The 25,096-nt window shown below is 41.0% G+C and overlaps 1 protein-coding gene across 4 annotated transcripts in view; it reads left to right on the plus strand.

The window, feature by feature from the left end:
* The window catches only part of SHANK2 (SH3 and multiple ankyrin repeat domains 2), a 300,961-nt gene extending 277,762 nt beyond the window's left edge, over window positions 1-23,199 (plus strand). For 2 of the 4 annotated variants that reach the window (XM_051622537.1, XM_051622536.1), the window contains 5 exons: window positions 3,630-3,689; window positions 3,926-4,056; window positions 5,000-5,111; window positions 6,062-8,474; window positions 18,962-23,199. In XM_051622537.1, the coding sequence (XP_051478497.1) occupies window positions 3,630-3,689; window positions 3,926-4,056; window positions 5,000-5,111; window positions 6,062-8,474; window positions 18,962-19,535 (3,290 nt within the window). In that variant the 3' untranslated portion in view covers window positions 19,536-23,199. The remainder of the gene's footprint in view (window positions 1-3,629; window positions 3,690-3,925; window positions 4,057-4,999; window positions 5,112-6,061; window positions 8,475-18,961) is intronic. The other 2 variants (XM_051622538.1, XM_051622535.1) reach the window with 1 other exon arrangement.
* Window positions 23,200-25,096: the final 1,897 nt, after the last annotated feature.

The following is a 25,096-nucleotide window of genomic DNA, read 5'->3' on the forward strand; positions in this document are numbered from 1 at the left end:
GGAACCCACAGGGCAGATGGAAATGCACTTTGCAATAAATTCTTTTATATCTCTTGGTGCTGCCTCTCTCGGGGGAATTTAATATAGTGGCACTCAAATTGCTGTATGCATGCAGAGGCATCAGACTGGCTTATACATGTGATATCCCTGACAGTTCTCTGAGAGGATGCTGTTCCCAGGAGCCCCTGGAGCGGTGATAGCTACTTCTCACAGGTGTAGCATGGCTCCTGTGTTTGACTCTCAACATGCTGTTGTAACTTCTTGTAGAGGTTCAGAAGAGTTGATATGGCAAAGCAGTGATGAATTCCTCCTCTGGCAAATATTAGAGTAACTGTAGGCCTAAAAATCCTCTTCTATGATTGCAGCTGAGCTGAGCTCTCTGTCCAATGAGCCATAGACTCTTCTTCCCTGTCTTTCTGCAAGACCAAAGTTACTCAAAATAAAGCAGATAGCATTTTGTTATTCTACCAGTCAGCCACAAATTGCTCCCTTATCAGTGTGTGTGTGTGTGTGTGTGCTAGTGGCTGTACTTTGCTAAATGACCAGTTTCACCAGGAAATGCAGCTGGCCTGGCCCCTCCAATGCAGGCTTTTTCCGCCACAGAATATTTCTTCCCTTCCACCTACATCCAGCTGCGTTCCTTTTAAGAATGCCGTTGTAGGCGGTCTTCTTTGGCCACACTGTCCACACACCTCACACCAGGTGCAAGCTTTTGCACCCATTCTGTGGCTTTTTCCCCTCTCTTTTGTCAAGACTGCTTGTAAAGGTATCCTCAGAGAATTTCCAACACGAGCTTGTAAGATCCCCCTGTCATTGGTACGAGAAATGCATGCTGCAGAGTATTTAGGATGGCAAGGAGCTTGGGAGAGAAGCTGATTAGTAAGCCTGACAAATCATTCCAGTATGTGCAGCCTTTTGAACATGTATGTCTGGGGCAGAGATGGTTTGCACACTGGTACCATGGGTACAAGCAACCTACCTGAAGGCAAAAAGGCAAGTGAGAGTTTGTCCCGAAATGCTTATGTCTTATTTCTTTGGGATGAGTTTGAATGAAGCTAAATACGATTCAGCCAGTTCATTTTCTTGGCCTCATTAACACATTGGATAATACAGTGAGAATGTTTTTGTTTTACACAGTGCTTTCACTTTGAAAGTGTGGTGCAGTTGTGGCCAGATGCTAAGATTTTGACATACTCTGCAGGACCCGCCATGTAGCTGCTGCCATTTAGAATAAATCTTGTCCACACGCTGGCTGCTTCTGTAGCTTCAGGACTTTTTTTTGGTTGTAGTTTTAAAGTGACAACCTGCACTCTACTTTGCTTTCTGATCAAAGGCAACAGAGCAAAAGAAGAAGCTGGAAATACCACGTGAGGAGCCCCTAAATAGTTCCTTGCAGATTAGCTTAAGCTTGAACCTGCTCTCCTCTCCCATTTTCAAGTGCTTCAGCTAGACTTGGCAAGGCACAAAGCACCACTTGAGGGGGAGCAGCTCTAGGGTGAGAAGGACTGAGAACCTGTCTACAGACAAGAAACCTGCAATAAACTTACACAAAACAAAGATTTTTCCCAACTGGAAATAGCAGATGGGATTAAGAACTGGTACCAACTGATATTTTGGTCAGATCCGAAATTAGGATCTGACTTCTAGTATTGTCTAACAAAATCAGTGCAGTTGGAGGGTATGTATGTTTCATCCCCAAACAAATATTTTCATGCTTTTCAAGTGTCTGTCATAGCCTCATCACTCTTTCCCTGTAGCTTTTTGTTGTCTGAATGGGTATATGGTTACATGTGTCTGTTAAAAATAAAGGGGATCACCTCTTACATGGTATATTTATATTTCTTATTTACAGATTTTGAGTACCTAGTGCTTCATTTTCCAAACTTCCTTCTTTCTGTATCCCAAGACCAGTTGTTTGGCTTCTGGGATGATAAAAAGGGTGGGAGAGACTTAACAGGAAATCTCTGCCCAGATGAAGCTCTTGGTGATAGATCCCCTGAGTATGATTCTACAGTCTAGCCATATTTTTTTGCTGTATAGGTCAAATGTTCATGGTTACACCATTGCTTTCTGATGCCTTTTGCTGAGCAGAAGTGCAGATATTTTTCTTTCAGAAGTTCACAGTTTGTATTATAAAGTCTTATGAAATGTGACTTGAAGTTTGTTTTGGTTTTGAATACATGTGATGAATTTTTTTCCTTCTCTCCTTCCACTGGATGATTTTAAACACAAAAAAAATAAAGCAGACCAATGAAAAGAATTGAATGCTAACTTCAATTGAAAAGAAACAGCAACACTACTCTTGTGAGACAGTTTTCAACAGTGTTCAGCTTACTGATCCTGCTCAACCTTTCCTTTCCTGCCTGCTCCCTGACCCTCTGTGACACTGAAATATCCACTTCTAGGACAACCTTCTTCCTAACCAGAAGGAAAAGTTCTTCCTTCTCTTCTTCTCCCATTTAAAAATATCATCCTTGCACCAGCCAGATCTACTGTTTAGAGGGATCAAAAGCTCTTTTCCTCCTGCCTTATTCCCATCCATATCCATATCCAGGGCCCTGAGTGAGCTGCTCTCCAGTGAGAGGTAAAACTTAAATCCCTAAATCTGATACTTGGCGTAGTAGCACCATCCCTAGACCACCAAAACCCTGGGGGGGTTTAAGCCTCTACTGTCCTAATGAAGTAGCTATCCTTGTTTGCTGAAGCAAAGAATCAGTCGTTTGGAAGATGGATCTAATTGCTGAAAAATAACATTGTTCTGACTCACATTGTGGAAGCCTAAGAGCCAGGCTCAGGTATAACTCAGAGATATGTATCTCAGGCTCACTCACATAAATACCACAGGCTATAGAAGTAATCCTTTCCTTGGTTAGACTTCAAGGGAAAAGACACTAAATTACCAGGATGCAGGGCAGCATGTGCTTTCTTAGGAGAGCAAATGCAATGGAAGGTGTAGTAAAACCCTTTGGTGTGATTCAAGTTTGGATTCTAGTACAGGTTCAAAACCTGAATTATTCTGCTGGCTTAGGCTAGTCGTTTAATTTCTTCATGCCTTAGTTTGATAGTAGTAGAAGTGGCAGTAAAGGAGCTGTCAGGCTATCATTACTTGATGATGTGGTACTCACAGGTCTTCAGTCTGAGAGAGTAATGTTATATATTAAATACTGATGATCCTTGTTTGTGACCAAAGTTGGAGATGGGGCTAAAACTAACACACTAACCTTCAGAAGATTCTGATTAAAGTTTTCCCTATATCTTATGTTCACATCATATGGTAGATCAGGATCCCAAATCCAAATATTGAAGTTCTTATTCAGATTTGGACTTTGCCTATTTGGTCTCTAAATACATTCCCAGACTGTGCAGTTATTACAATACAAAATACACATAAAAGTTTTATTTAAGCAAATGGTGCAGTTACAAATGCTAATCTAATAATCCAAGAGTGTGAATAAATTAGGATGTGATTACTTAAGGAGAATAGACATAAAAGAGCACTTCTGGAGTACTTGTTGTTGTCCAAAATATCACTGAAATTCTGATGACTAAGTACAGTCTGCTAATCTCTATTTGAAACAGTGCTGTACAGATTCATTATTTCTAAAGGTCTTCTTTCCATTTCTATATAGATATTCTCCCTTCACATTTTGAAGGTTTGAAGAAGAGGATTGTTTTTCGAGTCACACTAAGTAAACATTAAATGCATGCAGGCTTAAAAATAAAGCATGCATGTTCTGTAGCAGCAATAAAAAGTGCTCGGCTTGCACGACTTATGATGCTCAAGCGTTGCCTTGTTAAAATGCCAGAAAAACTTTTTCTTTGCATTTTTTTGAAAAGTAAATCTCTTCCTTTGACCTTGCAATACTTAAATTTGCCATCTTTTGGACAAACGATATTTATTTTACTGAATACTTTTATATTACAGATAAGGTGGATGAAATAGTACCAGTTTCCAAGCCATCAAGAATTGCAGACAATGCAACTGTGGACTCAAGAGTGGCAACTATTAAACAGCGGCCTTCTAGTAGATGTTTTCCCTCCGCTACAGATATGAATGTGAGTGGTAGCTATGAAGTACTGCTTTCACTTCTGAAAATGATTGGAGGGGGTCTTCTGGCAGGTCTTTTGCTTTACAAACATTGCTTTATATCCTCATTTTGCTTTTATTATCTTGTAACCTTAAGGCATGGTCTACTCTGTATTTCTAGTACTAGTTTATTAACAGTCTACATACCCCTAGAAAACTTTTCTCACTGCATCTTTATATTTATTCTGAGAGTGTCACATCAACAGCATTGCTGTCTCAGTGTTACCCAAACAGATGTGAACTTGTTCTGCCTGTAACCTGAGCTGGTGAGACACCAGTAAGTTCTGAACTTGAAGATGTCAGTACAACACTGAGTCCAAACTAAAAACCTTCGCAGAAAGTCAAGGTGTGATATTCCAGTTTCAGCACCAGAGTTAGTGCAGCAGTTTCCACTAATGTGAAGATTTCTCCTACTGCTGGGTTTTTATTAGTTCTAATGACATATATAATATCTTGATTAAATAATGCATGATAATTTGTAAGGGAAACATTAGCATTAATGCTATAGCACATATTAAAAATTTAAACTGAGGAAGTCTGACATTGGGTTACTCAATTGAAGAATTTGTTTTTATTGCATGTTAAGTGTATTTTTCTATTACCCACCCCTCCAACAGAGCATCAGTCCTGATACAACAAGCACTTTGCTGTTCTCAGCAGCTTGGGATGGAAGGAAATACAGGCTGTTTGAAGAGGCAGAAAACAAATAGTCCTGTGATTGCTTACGAGGAGGGACAGCCTTCCCTTTCTCTTCTCTGCCTCCCCAAAATAACTCCAAACTTGTTGTTTTCCATAAGAATTCTAAGTAAAAGAGGTAGTGGATGAGGAGATATGACAGAAGAGTTAATTACATGTGAGTGAAAGACTTGCATGTGTTAATGCTTGTGGGGTTTTTTGTTTGCTTTTTTGTAGTCCATGTATGAGAGACAGGGTATTGCTGTGATGACGCCCACTGTACCGGGGAGTTCTCAAGGTCCTTTTCTGGGTATACCTCGGGGTACAATGAGAAGACAAAAATCTATAGGTAAAATGCTTCTCATGTATAGTTTACTTGTGCATTTCTCACATACTTTTAGTAACTTTGCATCTTTCTTAAAGCGTATTTCTCCAACATCTCTACCTTGCTGAATGACTGACAAGCCCTTTGCCGTGCGTGATCTGGGGCAAAATGTTATTCCTTTTTTCCTTTGTTATTGAGACAAAAGCATCGTAATGCTGTGTAGTTTACAAAGGAATCCCTTTGGGATGGAATAAAATCCACCCCTTTTTCATTCCAAATTATGACAATAGATGATATTACAGCAGAGGGGAAAAAGAGCAGACCAAATTTGGGCTTTCTTTGTTCTTGGTAGTAATCTTAGTAGTGATATTTATCCATTTAGAAACGCATTGTGCTGATGCAAAAATTAGCATCTAAATTATCCCAATATTATCCAGTTTATTTATGTTAAAAGACGTATTTGTAATAATATAATGTCATCATTTGAAATGAAACATCATGATTTCTTTTCCCCAATGGAACCTTTGCAGTCCCTTTGCTAAGTTTCAAATGCATCTTAAAAAATCATTAGGTTTCTAAGTTGCATTATTATATACATTTATAGAGTGCTAGGGCAAGGCAGAAGCTACTCTTCTGCAAAGAATGTCTTCCCTGTTTGATAATTTCCAAAGAAAATGTGCTTCTCTACAGCTACCTTGATGATACATAAAACCAAAACATTTGCCTACACATCGGTGAGCAGTTTAATTAAAATTCTGCAGCATCCTTTTTAAATTCTGCCATCCGGGTCTCTGGAAGTTCAACAAGAAAGCAAGCTTATGGTAGGAATCCACCAAAACCACCTCTTTCATAATTTTGCATATGCCTCATGTCAGGTGAAACGCACCCTGGCATTTTAGGTTGGATACAGAAATAGTGCAGTGTGAGGGATCCCAGTGGAAGGCAGTGTTTGAAGTATTCTTTCTGATTTTTAGGAATAACAGAGGAAGAACGGCAGTTTTTGGCTCCTCCTATGCTGAAGTTCACCAGAAGTCTTTCAATGCCTGACACCTCTGAAGACATCCCACCACCACCACAGTCCTTACCTCCTTCGCCGCCGCCGCCGTCTCCCTCTCTGTACAACTCTCCCAAATCCCCAACATCGAGGAGCTACGGAACAATTAAGCCTCCGTTTAATCAGAATTCAGGTGCAAAAATTTCTTTGGTCAGGCCTGAGAGTGTGGGAACGATGATAAGGGACAAGGGGATCTATTACAGACGAGAACTGGACCGATACTCCCTGGACTCTGAAGACCTGTACAGTCGGAGTGCCGCATCTCAGGCAAATTTCAGGAATAAGAGGGGTCAGATGCCAGAAAACCCATATTCTGAGGTTGGGAAGATTGCAAGCAAAGCAGTTTACGTGCCAGCCAAACCAGCGAGGCGGAAGGGGATGCTGGTGAAACAGTCCAATGTTGAAGACAGCCCGGAAAAGACCTGCTCTATCCCAATCCCAACGATTATTGTGAAGGAGCCGTCCACCAGCAGCAGTGGGAAAAGCAGCCAAGGGAGCAGCATGGAAATCGATCCGCAGTCCTCGGAGCAACCTGGGCAACTCCGACCTGATGACAGCTTGGGTGTCAGCAGCCCGTTTGCAGCAGCCATTGCTGGGGCAGTGAGGGACAGGGAAAAGAGGCTGGAAGCAAGGCGGAATTCTCCAGCCTTCCTTTCCACAGACCTGGGAGACGAGGATGTTGGACTTACGCCGCCAACACCACGGGCGAGGCAATCGAAATTCACCGATGAAGCAGTGTTTATTAGTGAAGATGGTTTTAGGCAGCTTATGTCTCCCTCTCCAATTCCTGCACCTAGAGAGCCTGAAAATCTGTTTAACAGCGGCGAGCCCAGCAATCAGAGCGACTCCAGGACATCAAATGCTTCATCCAAAACGAAAGGTACTGAAAACAGTACAGTGGCAGCTAAGCCCACGAATGCACCCAGCTCAGATAATTATGTTCACCCTGTCACAGGAAAGCTTTTGGATCCAAACTCACCGCTAGCCCTCGCTCTCTCTGCCAGGGACAGAGCCATGAAAGAACAAACACAGCAGATTCCAGGCAAAGGAGACGCTGTTAAAGCTGACCTTAATAAACCACTTTACATCGATACAAAGCTGAGACCCAACATTGAAATGACTTTTCCTGTTACTGCTACTGTCTCTAGGCAAAATACTCGTGGCCCTTTGAGACGGCAGGAGACCGAGAACAAGTATGAAGCAGATGGAGGGAAAGAAAAGAAAGCCGAGGAGAAGAAAAACATGTTGATAAACATAGTGGATACTTCGCAGCAAAAGTCAGCTGGCTTGTTGATGGTCCATACCATGGACACAGCAAAGCCAGATGACACGCCCGAAGATGAAGAGGAAAAGGGAGCTGAAATGGAACCCAACCCTGAAAGCTCCCAGCCAGAGAGGCCCGAGGGGGGCGAGGAAGCAGAGAGTGAGCTGAGCGTGCCGGCTGTGCCCGAGCCGCCCACATCTCCCTGCAAAACCATCGTAGCAGCCGGCTCGGTTGACGACCCCGTCATCCTGCCGTTCCGCATCCCTCCGCCGCCCTTAGCATCTGTGGATATCGATGAAGAGTTCATGTTTACTGAGCCACTTCCACCCCCCTTAGAGTTTGCCAACAGCTTTGATATCCCCGACGACCGCGCAGCTCCCGGTTCAGCTCTAACGGACTTGATTAAGCAACGAAAAAATGGCGCCCCTTCACCCGCGCCCTTTGCCCCCGGCCAGCCAACTAATTCCTTGGACAGTAAAAAGCAAGTGGGTCTTTCAAACTGTTTGCCTGCCTCCTTTCTGCCACCCCCTGACAGCTTTGACAACGTCACTGACTCTGGGATTGAGGAGGTAGACAGCCGAAGTAGTAGTGACCATCACTTAGAGACAACCAGCACTATCTCAACGGTGTCCAGCATCTCTACCTTATCCTCGGAAGGGGGTGAGAACGTGGATACTTGTACAGTCTATGCAGATGGGCAAACATTTCTGGTGGACAAACCCCCAGTACCTCCTAAGCCAAAAATGAAGCCCATAATCAACAAAAGCAATGCACTTTACAAGGACGCGCTGATTGAAGAAGCTGTAGACAGCTTTGTTATTCCTCCCCCTGCTCCGCCCCCCCCTCCCATCAGTGCTCAGCCCAACATGGCTAAGGTTGTTCCCCAAAGGACATCTAAGCTATGGGGTGATGTGACGGAGGTGAAAAGCCCAATTCTCTCAGGCCCAAAGGCTAATGTTATTAGTGAATTGAACTCAATACTCCAGCAAATGAACAGAGAGAAATCCTCAAAGCCAGGGGAAGGATTGGAGTCACCTACTGGAACAAAAACTGCAAGTCTCAGTACAAGGTAAACGTAATTAACCAAATGATTTTCTGATGAAGACTTGATTTTTTTTCCCATCTCTTTACTAACATCCCCTGTTGGTCACATAAAAAAATAATGTACTGTCTATTGCACATGTTTGCTTAATTATAGAACCATAGTGAATGAATAGTCATGAATGAATAGTTCATGACAAACAGTTTTACAGTGGGGAAGAATTTCCAACATTGACAACATTTCTGTAGCCTGCACCATAGGATAGGAGCTTTCTCAGTCTTCTCCGACTTCAAAGACAGTTTCCACAAACCTTTCAGTTGTTTTGATGTGAATTACTTGGATCTATTTTTAAGTAGCACTTTTCTCTTTAAGAAGTTTTCTTCAAAAATTTGGTGATTAGTTTTTCTTCAGTCCCATAACTTATTGGCTTCACACAGGTAAGAAAGTGTTTTTGCCTGGGCTGAATTCACATTCACTATGTGGTGCCCTTTGATTCATGCTGATACTTCTGATAACCCACTTTATCATGAAGTATAAAGCTATATTTTCTATCACTCATTGAAGTCACTATTTTTCATGCTATTACTAAGAAGTTGCTTTAGCATCTCTACCACTTGGTATTGTGGGGTTTGAGTTCTTCCTTTCTATTATACATTATATACATAGTCTCTGATGTTTATACATTCAAGGATGTGGCTCATTTCTCCCAACAGCACCATCCCTGGTAGTGCAGCACAAGACATTTGAATACAAGTGCTTTGCAGAAGGTACTCAAGTGATAAGTACCTTACAGAGGTCAGTCAGTCACCATGGGGTAAATGTACAAGTAACTGTGCAGTCACATTTGTGTGGAATATGGATATAATATCATGAAATCTACGTGTATTAAAAAAAAGGTGATTTTGTTAGTTTTATTGAAAGCCTGAGGTATTTCTTTTTGTGGTGTGGAATGGCTTGGCCTTCAAAATAGCAGTTAAATGTACCTTTTACTGAAGTCTTGCCTATTGTTTGGCCCAGACTACTTCATGGAAATGCATTTTTTGCAGGAATGCAGTGCTGAGTTTGGTTTTGGTTTGTGTTTTGTTTGTTTGTTTGTTAGTTTTTTAAAAAGATACCATTTAAGTGAATGTTATTGGAATTATTGTAAACTAGAACAGCCTTCCAAAAGCTACTGTTCTTTACATGCATAAAGATCATTCAGTTTCAGGGAAGGAGGACTATGTTTATTGCAAATGATCATTCAGAGAGCAGTGTGATCAAAAGGCTGAGAGTCAGGTAGTTACATTAAGTCCTGCAAGCTGGTGGCAGGGAGGTGTGGAAGTTATACAATTTTTTAGAATGAAGAGATGGAAGAAAAACACTGAAATTCTGAAATTTCTGCCTGTGGTATTTAACTAAACGGAGCAGTAACTGAGTTGTCTGTATAGCAAAAGCCTTCCTACACCAAAAATACACCCCAAAAACCCCAGTGAAAACCGTAGAAGAAAAGCAATATACACTGGCTGCCTGATGAAGACAGTCTTTAAACAAAGTTAGCACAGCAGCTGAGCACTGTGATTTGAGAATACCTCAGGCAAGCATTAAATCAGTGCTTGAGCACTGAGCTTGAATTTACATAAGTCTTGTCTTGCAGATGACTCTGACAGTTTAATTTCATATTATTTTTCTTAAGTCTTCAAGAACACTATTTTTGCTAGATCTTGACTGTCTTTCTTGTTAAGCCGTATGAACGTGTTGCCTCTAAATTCATATGTATAGTATTAGCATCTTTTATATCTAAAATGATAGTGATTTCCAGGTGACAGTAAAGATCTTTAGCATCCCTATTTTATTAGAAAATAGGTGAGCCTGGCACCTACAATGTACAGTACAAATGCACTTCAGAAAGGAAAATGAAAAGTAGAAGCAAAGAGAGATACATCTTCTTTTTTTATTTTTTGTGAAAAAGCATTTAAACAGGTATAAAGGCTGGGAAAAAAACCTGAAAAGCCACTATAGCACTTCTTAGGAGAAAAGAAAAGCAAGAGTAGTCCCTTATATGTTACATGGTGGAGATTTGTCTTGAACAGTGTTAGAAAGTTCTGTTGCTTTTCTGTCTTTTAGGTTTTTTTAATTCTTAAAACTCAGCTTTGGCAAATTACACAGTCTTCATTATGGAATACAGAGGCTCAACCTCTGTGGTTTGGAAACAAAACCACACAAAGCAGCATTTCAGTGTGGCTGAAATCCTGCTTCTTTCCTGAAAAGTAAACCCAAATGGACATCTTTGCAAACTAGAGAGGATCTTGGGATGTAACAATATGAGGAAGACTTATGAGGTAGTAAATCAGAAAAGGTGACTTTAGCATAGAGCAGCAAAACTCTTGGCTGCCATTCAGCTGTGGAAGAAAATGACACTTCCACAGAATTCCCAGAGGGAATGGAAGGTAAGAGGGCTGTGTTTTGTTTCCTTCTGTTTTTCAAAACTCATGTGATCACATTGTTTTTTAATTGAGCCCCAGAATATTAGGTGAATTGAAGATGCTAAAAATGATCAGAAAAGGTGACTCAGGATTTCTTTTTTTAAGCTCAGGAACAAATCAGAGACAGCAGAAGAGATCCAGCTATCTACTGATACTGGAAGTATCTTTTAAAAGGTCCCACAGGCAATTCCTTTTAATCTCAACCAGAGTCAGATAGAGAGATGTAAATAGAGAATTTCCCTGGTTGATTCCAAATTCAGCTTGTAAACCCATGGTGGTTTGTTGGGTGGTGTCTGCCTGGCTGTGCCTGTGCCCAGTTCCCCACTGCCCCTGGGCAGGGCTGGCACCTTCCCCTCTCTCTGAGCTTGACCAGCTTCACATTCCGGGGGTGGATGAGACGGGATTGATTTCAGAGCTTGACAAAGAGTGTGAAAGAGGGAGCAAAAGGCTAAGAGCAGGATTTACCACAGTGGAGAAAATGCTGTGATGTATTTTTGTTGTGCTATGGATGTTTATGCCCTGAACTGTCTGCACTGCATTTCAATTCTGTTCTCAAAGGTGCCTCCATGGATACACAGTAAATCCTTCCCAGACAAAGGCAATTTTTTTAATGCTTTTACTCCTGCTTTATTTTAAAAAAAAAGTTATATAAACTACAGCCTTTCTACTGACACAATTTTTTACAAAGCCATCAAATATTATGATCAAGGAATACCATGTTGCCAAAATTCCATGTCTTAAAGCTAATATTTACATTTGAGAGCTAAAATTCTTAGTTTCTTGATTATATATTTTTTTTTTCTTAATACTGTAAAGCTGAGGACAGCCAGTTGTAGAGCTTGTCACCCTGTTCTGTGAGACAGAGAGCAAGGAAGCTTAGCTCATGGAAAGCAGGGTTTCTGCTAAATTAAAGAACAACTCGTTAGCTCTGCTAAAGCAAAAGTGATAAAAAATGAGTATGCCTGTTCATATCTTTCAGCCAAAGAGAAGTATTGGGAAGTGTTATAAATAGCAACATTGTTCACAGGCTCACTTTGGTTATGTTCACAACACTGGCAGCCTGATGAAATTAAAAATACATATTTGCTCCTCAAGATATATATGAAGTTATAGCCCAGGTAGCAATCCTAAATATCACTAGGGGTAACTTCTGCACAGCCAGTGGCAATTGCCCTGTTATTGTAGCATGGAGGTGAAGTACAATATAGATGGCTGGGTAATGACTTGCTACAGAAACCCATAAAAATATCTCCTTTCTGTGTTTTTGATAAATGAGGATTAGGAAGAGATTGTTCTACAGAGTGAAGCAGCATTTCTTTCAATTTTTACCTTAAAAATGGCCTTAGACTTGCTTTTGTTTCCTTTGCACGTTGGTTTAGCAATAATTTTACATGGTGTATTGATAGTTTTCCATGATTCTTAAGGAGGGACCAACTTTGAAGATTTTTAAATAGAGCATGGAAGTGTTTGGCTGGAAACCACCTGCTGCTCCCCAGGGGTGACCGAGCATGGGGTAGGAAAAGGGACACTGGGAAGAGGAGGAAAAAGAGGAAGAAGCAAAAGGAGACTCTTGATTTCTTTGTACTAATAAAAGCATAAAGGGTTTCATCAGGAGGTTCTGGACCAGGGCTAATCCCACTCCTGATTTTGGCTATCAAAGAAATTTTAGGAATTTAAGATAGAGGTTTTTATCTGGTCTACCCACGTGGTCAGGCCTCAACACCGGACCATCGCTTCCTCCAATTTTACCCCTCCTTCCCTACAGGAAAGATTGAAGGTGTTTGACTACGAGGGCCCCGTTTGACCCAAAGACCCAGAACTAAAGAACTGAGCTCTGGTCACAATTCCCATTTCCAGATTTGGATATGCAGAACTACAGGGATGGGAATGCCCAGCCCGGGGCAGCCCCGAGGCTTGAGCAGGTGATGCGGTGCTGTCAGCAAGGAGAGCGGGGAGGACAGGAGGTGGAACAGCAGGATCACCCAGGGTGCTATAAGTACAGCAGTGCTATAAATTCACTGGAGAGGCTACTTTTATAGGGAGCTGCTAAAAGAAATGGGGAGAAGACTGATGCAGGGGTTTTGAGCAGGTTCAGGGAGGCGTGCGCGCTCGGTCTGCGAACCCAGCGGTCGCTTAGCAACGTAATGATCAAGTGCAAGCCTGAGAGATCAACTGAATAATGTCAGCATGATTAACACAGAATAGACCCAGAGAAAGGGGAGAAAAAACACAGCCCCCAGAGCAAACAGCATCCTTCCACCACCACGCTGTGTACTAATAAGGAATAATGAAGAGCAACTGCTGCTGCTCTCTGCCATCACCATATCAAAATGATCAGTAGCTTTGCCATCAGGAGAACATTTCTATTTCAGATGGTGCTTTTGTTTCTCCTGCTGGGTTTGGACAATGTCCTCGAGGGCTCTGGGGCAGGTTGGACGTCACTCCTGGTGCTGGGAAATGCTCATTTTAAGTGTGGGAGTTACAGAGGATGCTTTAGCATGCAGGATTGAGTTCTCTAGAAAAAACAACCTGTACTGTGTTGGCATAGCAATTTTTTAAGTAAAAACTCCCTGTGGCTGTGGGGCTTTGCCCATCTCTGATTTTTTTTTTGTGACTGGCTGGACAAGTTCGTTTTTTTTTCACAAACAGGTAAGGCAGAGCTGAATTTAATAGTGAGTCCTGCATGGAACTGAATTTAGTAGCAAGTCCTGATCCTACATTTGGTTTATGACAAAATGTGCCTGGATTTCACAGATGATGAAAGTCATATCTTGTGGGATAATTATCAAGGCTTGATTTTGCAGTTTTCTGCTGTCCCATTAGGTTCATTTCATTTTGTTAACTGTTTGTCAGCCAATTTCACAGGATTGCTTGCTTCGTCAGTAATACCTGCAGTGTTTCAGTCATTCCATTTTGTCATTTTTTATTTGCTCTCATGCCTGCTGTTGTCTGAAGAGGGTCATGCTGAAGTGCCATGAAGTAAGTGACAACCACAAAGCATAGAGTATTCTAAGTTGTACATTCTGCTTCTTTTTAATGCTCGCTCACTGTTATTGCATTGTAGTGATTTTGGTGTTGACTTTGTCACAAAGTGCAATGTGGATTAGGTCACCCTAATCCAGAAATGGTAGCCGTTCTAAAACCAGAAATAGGATGTCATCTCAAGCTGAAATAGAAGCCACTTTCATCAGAAAAATATTCTGCAAATGTTTTCATAACATGAGCATGTGAGAGCAGATTCCTGAACTTACATCTGAGAACCTGAATAAGGGGAATGATTTTTCAGATATGCCCAGATTCTGCTGGATTTTTTGAGGGTGTTTTGGGGTGGGCAGGGATGACTAGTGCATTTTTACACACCAATGTGAAGTCCAAAGTACAGAGGAAATAACCCTCAAAATAATCCAGATCTGTTACAGTCATCACTGTTGGATCTTTTGTTCTTGGAATCTTTGGGATTTCCCTTTCTCTTCCCAGCTTCCCCTGACCTTTTCCCCTGCAGCTCCCTGAGGAGAGAGGGCTGAGGCCAACTTCTGATCCTCTGCCCCTCACCAGCACCATTCCCTTACAGCCCATTTCCAGATGCTTGTGCCATTTGCATGGCAACTGTTGCTCTTGAACAGACTCCCCCAGACCTCAATGATTATTCTTCACTCCAGCTCAACAGTGTTACTTGCAACAGCCACTCAGCATTTCTCAATTCTTCTCACTAAAATAACACTATTATAAGACATGCTCTATCCTGCCAGTCATCACATCAGTCCTTGTTCTTAATCTTCCCCCAAAACAGACAGTTATTGTCTTACTTTACTACCATACAATTTGCCTTTGACAATCCAAAGAGCAAGTAAAAACATTATAAGAGATGAAGGCAAAGTTTTGGCTTTGTGTGTTCTCAAAAAATCTGTAAACAGTTAATTTCTCACAGTAGCTCCTTGCAGGGACTCGTTTCACTCATTGGTTCTCTTGGTTATTAAGATTTTCTTCCCTGTCACAATGGAAGAGCTTTGTCAGGAGAAGCAAGTTTTTTTGTCAACTTGCAGGATAAAACAGCTGCTGTGGAATATGGGTTTTTCGTGTTTTACATGAGAAGCTCCTAGGAGCTGTTGCAGGGTGACATCCTCCTCTGATTTGCTTCTGATGCTAACAGAAAATTTGAATCCTGCACATCTAATCTAAAATTTAAAATAATTTCTTGCCTGCAAGCTGTGTTGGTGGCTTTTTTTACTTGGAGGCCACATTCTAGTGGCATAGGAATTATATATTGTGATTTTAATGTGAGGCAACATAATGGGCATGGCAATCAGTGGTGTCTTACAGCAGCAAACGGTTATAAATTACTACCATATGCTGATTCTAAGAGAGCAAATTTTATTTAAAATAATTATCAGACTTTTCACCTTTTTAAAATGAAATTTGGGTTTAGGCAGGTTTAATATGGATTTAATATGTTTAGTAGAACAGATGATCAAATAAGGCACAAGAAATTGCTCTTATTAAAATCTGGAAATCCCCCAACACACCAGAAACAGGCCTGCTCTCCAGCTGGATTGTGCTTGCTCCTTCTTGACCAGGATACCATCAAATGCAAGGCAGCTGATGGCTTCAAGACTGTATCTGCATCCCAGATTGTATTGGAGATGTCATCAGTTATAATTTAGGATGCACGGGAGTTACACAAATATGCGTGGGTGTTTTGTCTCCATAACACACTTCTCTATGTTCCCAAGTGTGCAGTAGAACTAATAACTTTCTTGAAGAAGGTGAGTTGCTGTAGGATTAAGTCTGTTAATGTTAACCAAGTGCTCTGAGCTTTCCCATAAAAGGGTTAAGATTTATAAAAGCTTCACTACTAATGCAGCTTTAAACTGAACTGATATCGAAACCTCATAAATCAGCTAAAATTACATATATATATATATATATATATATAATTGTTCCAGAGGCATATTTTAATAGTCAGTAGTCCTGAACCTAGGGCTTGAAAAAAGCAAGATCTCCTAATATTGCTTGCAGCCAGGTGAAGCCCTGACTTTGATCCAGGCTGACAGAAAGCAAAGCCCAAGGTTGCCTGTGTTGCTTTGCTCATCCAGTATCACTGCCTGTGGCTCTGGGGAGGTCAGGTTGTGCTGCTCTAAGGAATACAGAAGCTAGGAGCACACAGTTTACGTGTGGAGGTTTTGTTTCAGTGGCTTAACATGCCTTCTTTAAAGGAACAGTGACAAGGGTTTCCTGAACACGTCTTTGAACTGGAGCCTGTGAAAGGAACAACACAGAGAAGATGCAGCAAGTGAGTTACAAAGCAGGAGAACGCTGAGCCTGGAGTTGTCAGTCAGGTAGCAGAAGAGATCTTTCAGCATTTAGGATAATAGAAGATAGATTATTGGCACCCATTTGATATTGCCACAATGGGTGGGAGTACAAAACCACGATTTCTAGCACTTGCAGGACAGGAAAGTTAAGTAAATGGTACTTGTAGGCAAAGAGACAGGGAGACATTTCCACATTGATACAAAACTCATCCTGCTCTTCTCACAGTCACTGGGACAGCATTATCCCAACCTTTTTGCAAGCAGGTCTTTTGTTGATTTAAAATTAAAGTGTGTAAGACTCCCAATGCTAAGTTGTTGAAGTAGGTAGAAATAACTTTCTCCCCTTGGTTAGTTGAATTCAATAGTTTCTTACCATAGACTTTTTACTTGTAAGAATGCTTAGTTCCAGTCCTGTAAGACAATGAGAGCTGTTAAGCTTCAAACAAATCACAGGAAACACTCAAAACCTCACCCCTGTTTCATTCTTTGTTAAATTACAGAGGTAAGAGCTAAAAGTATTGGTCCTACTGCGTCTGAGGTGAAGGACCAATCTTTTGACTCTCAATAAGATCCCCCTGTTCCCATTGAAATCCAAGGAACAACTTGTGGGAAATCAGTGGGGTTGCTCATGTGAATAACATGTACCTGTTCCAGAATGTTATTCTTAGTGCTTTTCTAATAGCAGGTTCTGGAGCTGTACTTGAATGAGACTTGCTGTGGCACAGGTGTGTGCTCTGGGTCTCAGTGCAGCAGTGTTGTAGGTTCCTGATGGCCAGCTTTGGGAATTCTGTGCTGGAGCCCTGGTCATGGTGTAGGGAGAATGAAGGTAGGGGGCTCCCAGGAGCAAACCCTGCAGAAGGCCTCCAGTTTGATACTGCCAGGACTGCAGGAAGGTTCATAGGAGAGAAAGGGGTTGGTAGCCCTTGTCATTGCCTCAGGTTAGCTGCCTGCAGCTTTTCCTTTTGGTACTGGGTGAGCACTGCACATGGGGAGCAGCTTAGGGTAGATGATGAGGAAATGCTGCAGCCACCAACTTTTTATTTAAAAATGGAACCATTCCGTGACCGTTCACGATTGCATTCCAAAGGGGAGCAGATCCCGTGAGCCAGGATAATCCCACCTTCCCTCTCCTTCCCAGCAGCCACAGTGTTCTGCAGGAAGGAGCAAAGCCATCAGGATTACCTGGGGCAGCAGAGCAGGAGAGGGCCTCTCATTTGTAAAGCAGATCTAGTGGGGAGGGCCATACCTCAAAGATAACAGATCTGGGGGTTGAAGCCCTGCTGTGTGCATCATTTTTGGTACTTCATTTGATGGCAATTAACATAAAATCTTTAAGCAGTGTCTTGGGAAGCACTTGAAATACGGGGGCCCCAGAACCACCCTCTTTCTCTGGCTCTGTAAGATCTTTTTTGCACAGTGGTGAATCTGCAATGTTATGGAAAGCATTTGTATCTGACATCATGCACCCAAGTCATCTTCAGTTCTGCCCAGGCCTGATGGGTCCGTCCTGGGGGCACCCAGAGGGCTGCAGTCAGGGTCTGGGTTAGAAATCTAACTACAGCCTCCTCCAGATCATCCTTTGGAATCTGTAGCATCCCTTCAAGGATAAACAAATCCTTCCTGTGCTCTGGAAATGCCTGAAATTAGTTGTCTGAAGGTTTTCCTAGCTGGCAGGGTATTGTAAAAGTGAAAAACTCTGCAGCTTCAGGCACCCAAGGGTTCAGTGGAAGGTCCTGGAGCATGCACGCTGACTGGCACAGTTTTCTCATGAGGAGGAGGGGCTGTAGAGTTAAGCATCTTATGACATGAGCAGAGCCGAACCTGCATCTTCTGTTTCTAAATTTGTTCTATAGCCAACAGGTAAATGCAGACTCATCTGCCCCTTCAGCCACCCTGTCAGCACCTGACCTACCCTCTGGGCAAGTTTCATGCCTGCTTAGTTTGGAATCCAAAATTTCCTTTAGGAAAGAGAGAGGTGCTGGTGACTTAACCACAACTACCTCACCTCTGGGCATGCACAGTAACAAGGGTTTTGTCTCCTGGAGTTTTGTAGTGAAGCTGGATTTCTGTGTAGAAGGAGATGGCCACAGAAGTCCTTTTATGAACCTTAGAAGGACTGTTTCACTTTTGAGGTGCAAAAAGACCTGCTGAATGGCAAGGGAAATAAAAGGAACTTGTGGAGCATGTTGTGTGAATGAGTGGGAAAACAAATATACCCTAGAATTCATGGAGCTGATGCACCAAGATCCAAAATCCAAGTTAATAATATGCTTCCAGTATTTTCCATAACTATTATTATCAGCTATGTTATCTAACACTGTGTGAAACCGGTAGTTAAAACCGAAATTAAGGATCTCATCCCTTCCTACAACAAAGGGAAGATCAACTCCTGGTTGCATTCCATGGGGGACACAAAGTGCCTGGGTGCTTATTCCACTCGGTGTTTCACATTTAACCATGAGCTAATTTGCTGTGGCCTTGAAAAGGAACAACGTGCTCTGGAAGGTGCTTTTCTGACCTGCTCATAAGCAAAGGTTTAGTTTTTAACTATGGCTTACCAGTGAAGATTGTCTTATGGGAAAGATTTAATGATACCACCTTAGTACTTTTAACCTGACTATTGCTCATTAAAAAAAAAAAAAAATGAAGATGTTCAAGCATTCCAAACCCATGTTGATGTGGAGGAGCTTTCAGCTGGTGGCTGCTGTCTCTAACTTCCCATGTCTGTTTGCCATTGCAGGAGCACGGAAGTCATGAGCACTGTCTCAGGTACACGAAGTACAACAATCACTTTTACTGTCCGACCTGGAACCAGCCAGCCGATCACACTGCAGAGCAGGTCCCCAGACTATGACAGTAGGACCTCAGGAGCAAGACATGCTCCAAGCCCTGTGGTTTCACCAACAGAGATTAATAAAGACATCATGCCTGCTCCTCTGAGTGCTTCTGCTTCAGCTTCATCTCCTTCACCAACTTTGTCCGATGTATTTAGCCTACCCAGCCAGCCCCCTTCTGGGGACTTATTTGGCTTGACCACAGGGCGCAGCAGGTCTCCCTCTCCCTCCATATTGCAACAGCCAATCTCAAATAAGCCTTTTACAACTAAGCCTGTCCACCTGTGGACTAAACCAGATGTGGCAGATTGGTTGGAAAGTCTAAACTTAGGTGAACACAAAGAAACATTTATGGACAATGAAATAGATGGCACTCATTTACCAAATCTACAAAAGGAAGATCTGATAGACCTTGGAGTGACTAGAGTTGGGCACAGAATGAACATAGAAAGAGCTTTGAAACAGCTGCTGGACAGATAAGAATAGCTATTTTGCCTCACAAACTTCTGTTGATAACTAGAGATGGGCTGGTACTGAAATACCCCAAATGCCTTGTCTGTCTGCGAGTGCCAGCAAATTTGGGGGGGGAGGGGGAAAACAGTTGAATTCCTGGTACTCAGGTAATGCAGACTGGATGCTACATGCCCAGACGTAAATCCAAACATGTTACACGAGTGGGGCCATTTTATTTCAAAATTGTGGGGAGATCTGAGAGAGAGAGAGAAAATTGTTAACTTCAAAAATATTACCTCTTGATAATGCCCTTCTGCCAGAACCATTACAAACCACTTTTCTTTCAATTTAAAATGGCAAGCATTTAATTTCTTTCTTGAAAAGCTCTATTTTTCTCTTCTTGGCATGAAGTCTCCAAGCAGGCTTCCTCCCCCAGCCCTTAGTTCATTTTAAGAAGACAGGTGATTGCTTCCTTACCCTTCCAAGCCACTTTTACTAGTAGCAGGGGCAGGATGTTAAGATGGGTACAGGAGTTCATATGACTGTTTTTTTTTACTAGTCTAGCTCTTTGATTTGTTGGCAGTGAAGCTGGTTGTTCTGCTGGAATTATTTCAAAGGTAACCTTGCTCTGTTTTACCTGGTATTTCTTTATTTCTGCAGTTATACTTAGCACTCTTCCAAGGTGGCAGAACAAGTTCAATACATGCTCCATTGGCTTGACCTGTAAGACGATGCAGACGTTGCATAAAACCCGAGGAGGAATGTGCACACTTAGAGGTACAACAAAATGAAGCTAGTTTGAACCTGAAACCCCCAGTTTTCAACCAGCTAAACTACTGCTCAGTCGCAATATGAACTCCACAAGCCAGTAAAAGCTTGAGGCTGTGTCCAGACTCACCTTTTTGGACTTCACAGTCAGATACTCGAGTGTGCTGAACCCTGAGAGATGCTGTTTAATTCAGTGAGTGGTAAGTGCTTAGTTATTTTAAATAGCAGGCCAAGAGAGAAGGGAAAGAGAGGGGAATGTTTCCATTGAAGTCAGTGGGAAGGTTGCCAGGATTTTAAGTGAGAGGGGATTTCAGCGTGTTGGCAGGAATGGAAAAGTTTCAGCTTGTTGAAAAAAGGGTTAAAAAGGTAATGCTGAGGTGGAAAGAGGCTCCTAGTGTCTCAGAAGGTGTGTGTTCCAAGGGTCAGGAGACGTGGGTAGGTATCCAGTGTCTCCTGTTTAGCAGCGTTAACAGGTATTGGCTTCTGGACAAGGACAGCAGGCTGAGCCCTTCGGGGGGGAGCTGGATCCTGCCCCTGGGCCTCCAGCCATTTCTTTGCCTGGCTGTTAGTGAGCCCTCCTGGGAACCAGCATGGACTGGGTGGTGAAGGGAAGGAGCTCCAGAGCTTTCCAGGAAACTTCAGTCTGCAGGGGGGAACACACAGATTTGGTTCATCTGACCTTTTTTTTTGTCACCCTTTTTTTAAATTTTTTTTTTTAAAGTTAACAAATCTCTCTCTGCATGTTTGAACTCCCCTTGTAATTAACACCTCTTAATATCTGTGAGTTTTGTAGGTCTTTATTAACATAATATTCAAGACGTTCAAGGTAGGTAAGTTGTGTGTGGATGGCTAGACTGCCTACCTACCATACTTTCAGGTTCTCTTACATTTTGCAAGGCACCTGAACTTTCTTTCCTTGATATGGTCCTTGATATGGTCCAGCCTATCTCTAATTTTTTTATTGTGATTATTTTTTTGCTCACAAACAAGTGTCTAATTAGGTCTGCAACAGCCCTAGTATGAGTACATAAAGTTTAGCATTTTAAAGATCTTTCTTTACTGCAAGTTTAAATAGTTGTACAGATAGTTTATAAGCACAATATTTTAAGAAAATAAGTGGCTGGTCTACTGGGCAGCCTTTGTGCCACTTCAGTGCTAGAGAGTTAAAAACAAAACAAACAAAAAAAATACAAACAAAAAAAAAAATACACAACTTTTGTGGTTTACTACTATTTCTGTGGAATAATTATAAAGTCTTGACCTTTTTAAACTCAACCTCATTTGGATGCATCTGAACCAGCAGAGCTGTGTTATATTTTCTATCTTTGCTAGAACTTCTACAGAGGAGGATGAATATTTCTTCACAAGTGGTTGTAGTTACCAACGCATTGGATACTCATAAAAAGCAACTCGTTTAGCCTCCTGCCCCCTTTATGGAACAACAAATCTTTTGACTTAACATCTGTTGCTATATTTGTATTTGAAAGTTCCAAGTAACCTTGTAATAAAAATCAAGTACTGAGGCATTTGACTTTCAGGAGTGCTGCATTTTTCCAGAGGTGGTGTAGAAACTGGCAGTTTCATTCAGATAGTTGCTCCAGGCAACTTGAGGCCATCAAATACTTTTAAGAAGTGTAAAAATGGTAATTTAGCCATCATTGTCTTCCATTTGGTGATATGACAGAATTCAGTAAATAAACCACTAATGCCATGCTCTTTTTTTTATTTCTTTGGGTACAGTTGCTATTACCTCTATGATACGTGCCAGAAAATACGTTCGCTAGAAAATACGGTAGTAAAAGCAAATGTAGAAGTTGACTTTTAAGCTGCTTTTTAATCACAACCTTCTTGTTGAATTTATGTTGACCAAGTGCTGACATACACAGTAAACTACAGTTGATGGAAATCCCTTTTTTTTACACAGGTGTGTTTCTTGCTCGTGTATCTTTTCAGGTACTGGGAGAATAGGTACAACACAATGAGTAGAAAAGAGGTTTGACCCATTAAAGAGCTAACGAAATAGTTTATCTTTTACATTGTGTCTTACAAAGTAAAGGTAAGGAGACCTGAGAGGACCTACCTGCACCAATAAATACACCTCTGCCAAGATGAATTGGTCTCTAGCTCTGGGGGATGGTTTTGCTACAGAAAGCAATAGTAACAGATACGACGTTGCCTCCGAGTATTTTTCATCAGCCTGGAAGTGTTGGGGGGGGGGGAGGAGAGAAGGCCCATTTATTTCCTGCTACTATGATAGTGAAAACCAAGTTGTTAGAGATCTATGAAATACGTTATGATATTCTGGGTTTTAGGATCAACTTTTGTTTATATACTGTAATTTAAATAAATTGCATTTACATGCCTAGTTTCTGTAATATTTGTGTATACAATACCGAAACCTTACAAGATGTAAATTGTGTATAACTGCACAGACTCCTTTCCCTAGGTGTCTGAGAACATTTTCAGTTTGATTCATATATTATAAAATGACTAGATGTGACTGTTGATTTACAGAATTTACATATCACAAAAGTTAACTATTTGTGGTACTTAAGTTAATTTAAAAAAAAAAAAAATAGTGATTTTATTTTTTCCTCGGTTCTTAAAAAAAAATAAGCATTACCCAGTTGATCTGGCAATGATTATGTGTATGAGCCACAAATATTGATAATTTTTCCATTACATTTTTTTCTTTTCTTTTCTAGATATTAATCTGTTTCTCGCTATAGTTTGTGTAACAACTTGTGTTCACCTTCTCTATGTTGCTGTAATTTTTGTGCTTTAATTCCTCTTATTTCGACTGATTGAAAAAAAAAAAAAAAAAAAAAAGAGAATCAAGCTCCTGTAACTTGCACTTTTCCCCACTCCTTAATACTCTTGTATGGCAACCAAAATTACTGTAAGAAATAAATATCATATTGCACTAAGGTTGTGGTTCTGATTGCAAACAGATAACACTGTCTGAATTTTTTTGTTACAAACAAACAAAGTTGCCAAAAACCCTTGCAATCTGATGTTATTGAAAGTGTATAAGAGAAGAATTGTGGCAAAATCGTTGATGTCTTGTTGGGAGAAGCATTTCCTTTTCATTTTTTCTTTGGTTAAAGCATTCTTTATGCCAGACATTAGTTCATTGATTCTTTTTATTTTTCAGCTTCATGTTTGAAATCTGGAAAGATTTTTGGCAAGAGGTAAAACAAAAAATACGTGTCTATTTATTTGCCTGAAGGTGGATATTAAAGAATCATGGGATGTGTTTTCTCCCTTGGCTGAGCTTGTGTGTGGGAATTGGTGCTCTCAGCTCAGCACTGCTGAGGCATTTGACTGGGGATCTGTTCTGCAGTTAATTCAGGCACTGAAAAATTCGGGGGGGTGGGATAAGGGGAGAGGGGTGGATTTTTTTTCTAGTAGGGCAGAGCAGCTTTCCAGAGGAGAAAGGACCCAGTGCTCCTTGTCAGACTTTGTGCATCTTGGGACTAAAAAAAGAGGTCCAGGGTGTGTGTTTGTGTGTGTGGATATTAGTACTGTGAATAAACAAAGCTTAAAATGGGGGAAAAGAATAAAAAAAAAAAAAAGGAAATAATTAACACCTTTTGGCTTAATCTAAAAATTTAGATAGTGATGCAATGAAGACTATTTTTTAATTTTCTAAGATAATGGAATAAATGCCTAGAACTGTTGCCATTTGTTTGCACATGTTCCTTAACTATTATTCTCTTCTCAGCTGTTGTTCTGGTTCCTCATTTTTGTAGCTGCCTATTATTCCTCTCTCTTTTTTTTTTTCCAACAACAATTACTCAGCAGCTTTGTGTTGTTATCAAAGATAGAAGAAGAAGAAGAAAAAAATAGCCTTTCTTTGGTTTTATTTCAGGAATTGTGGCAATCCAGTGTTAAACACCTGTGTGTCTAAGTAAAGTCCAGGGCAAAACTAAGAATGCTTTGCAATGGTCAGTGCTTTGTTGGACAAAGAAATGAGAAGGTTGTTGCTGTTGTGTTTGTTGTATTGATGTGTTGTGGTTTGTTTCATTCTTGGTTTTCCTGTATTTTTCTGTGTGATTTTTTTGTGGTCTTTCATTCCTTTTGTCCAAAACCAGTAGCTATGATGGGCCATCCAGAATAGCATGATTGTAAGGATACTTTGGAACTTGGGGGGTTTTTTTATATTTTTAAGAAAAAAAAAAAAATATGTGCCTTATAATTTTCAGCCTGGATCAAACACAGTGTGTTTAACATAAAGAGCTTTATCTTCAAAGTGTTGTAGTATCAGACAAAAAAGAGGTCGTAGTGCTGTTTTTTTTTTAAGTGAGGAGTCCCTGTCACTGCAGAATTGTTAGAAAAATTGATTTCCATGTTCTTTCAAACCATCTTTTTGGCACTATGAGACAGATCTGAAGTCCTCTATTCAAATCAAGTAAATGATGGAGGGGAAAAAAACAAAGCGAGACTGTTATTTTTGGCTTCAGTTTACAACCATACACCCGTGCTTGGTTTTCAGTGTAGCTGACATGAGCTGCATTTTACAGACAAGGCGACAATAATAAATAAACCAAGTGGACTTAATGCTTTGAAATCTGAAGCGGTTCTGTAAGGCTGACACCTAGTGGCGTTTGCTGGGCAGTCTCAGAGCAATAGCAGATCTTTTGTAAGTTGTTTTTCTTTTCAACAATTGTCCTCCTTTCTACAAGAAGTAATTTTAGTATATATATTTTTTAATTATTGTAAGTTGGCCTGAATATTTAAGTCAGAAAAAAAGAGGCTGGCTGTTTAGTGACACAAATTCTACACTGACTGAGAACTCTTGAGAGAACTGTAATGTGTTT

This window comes from Apus apus, chromosome 5 (assembly GCF_020740795.1).
Source record: "Apus apus isolate bApuApu2 chromosome 5, bApuApu2.pri.cur, whole genome shotgun sequence".
Classification (NCBI taxonomy): domain Eukaryota; kingdom Metazoa; phylum Chordata; class Aves; order Apodiformes; family Apodidae; genus Apus; species Apus apus.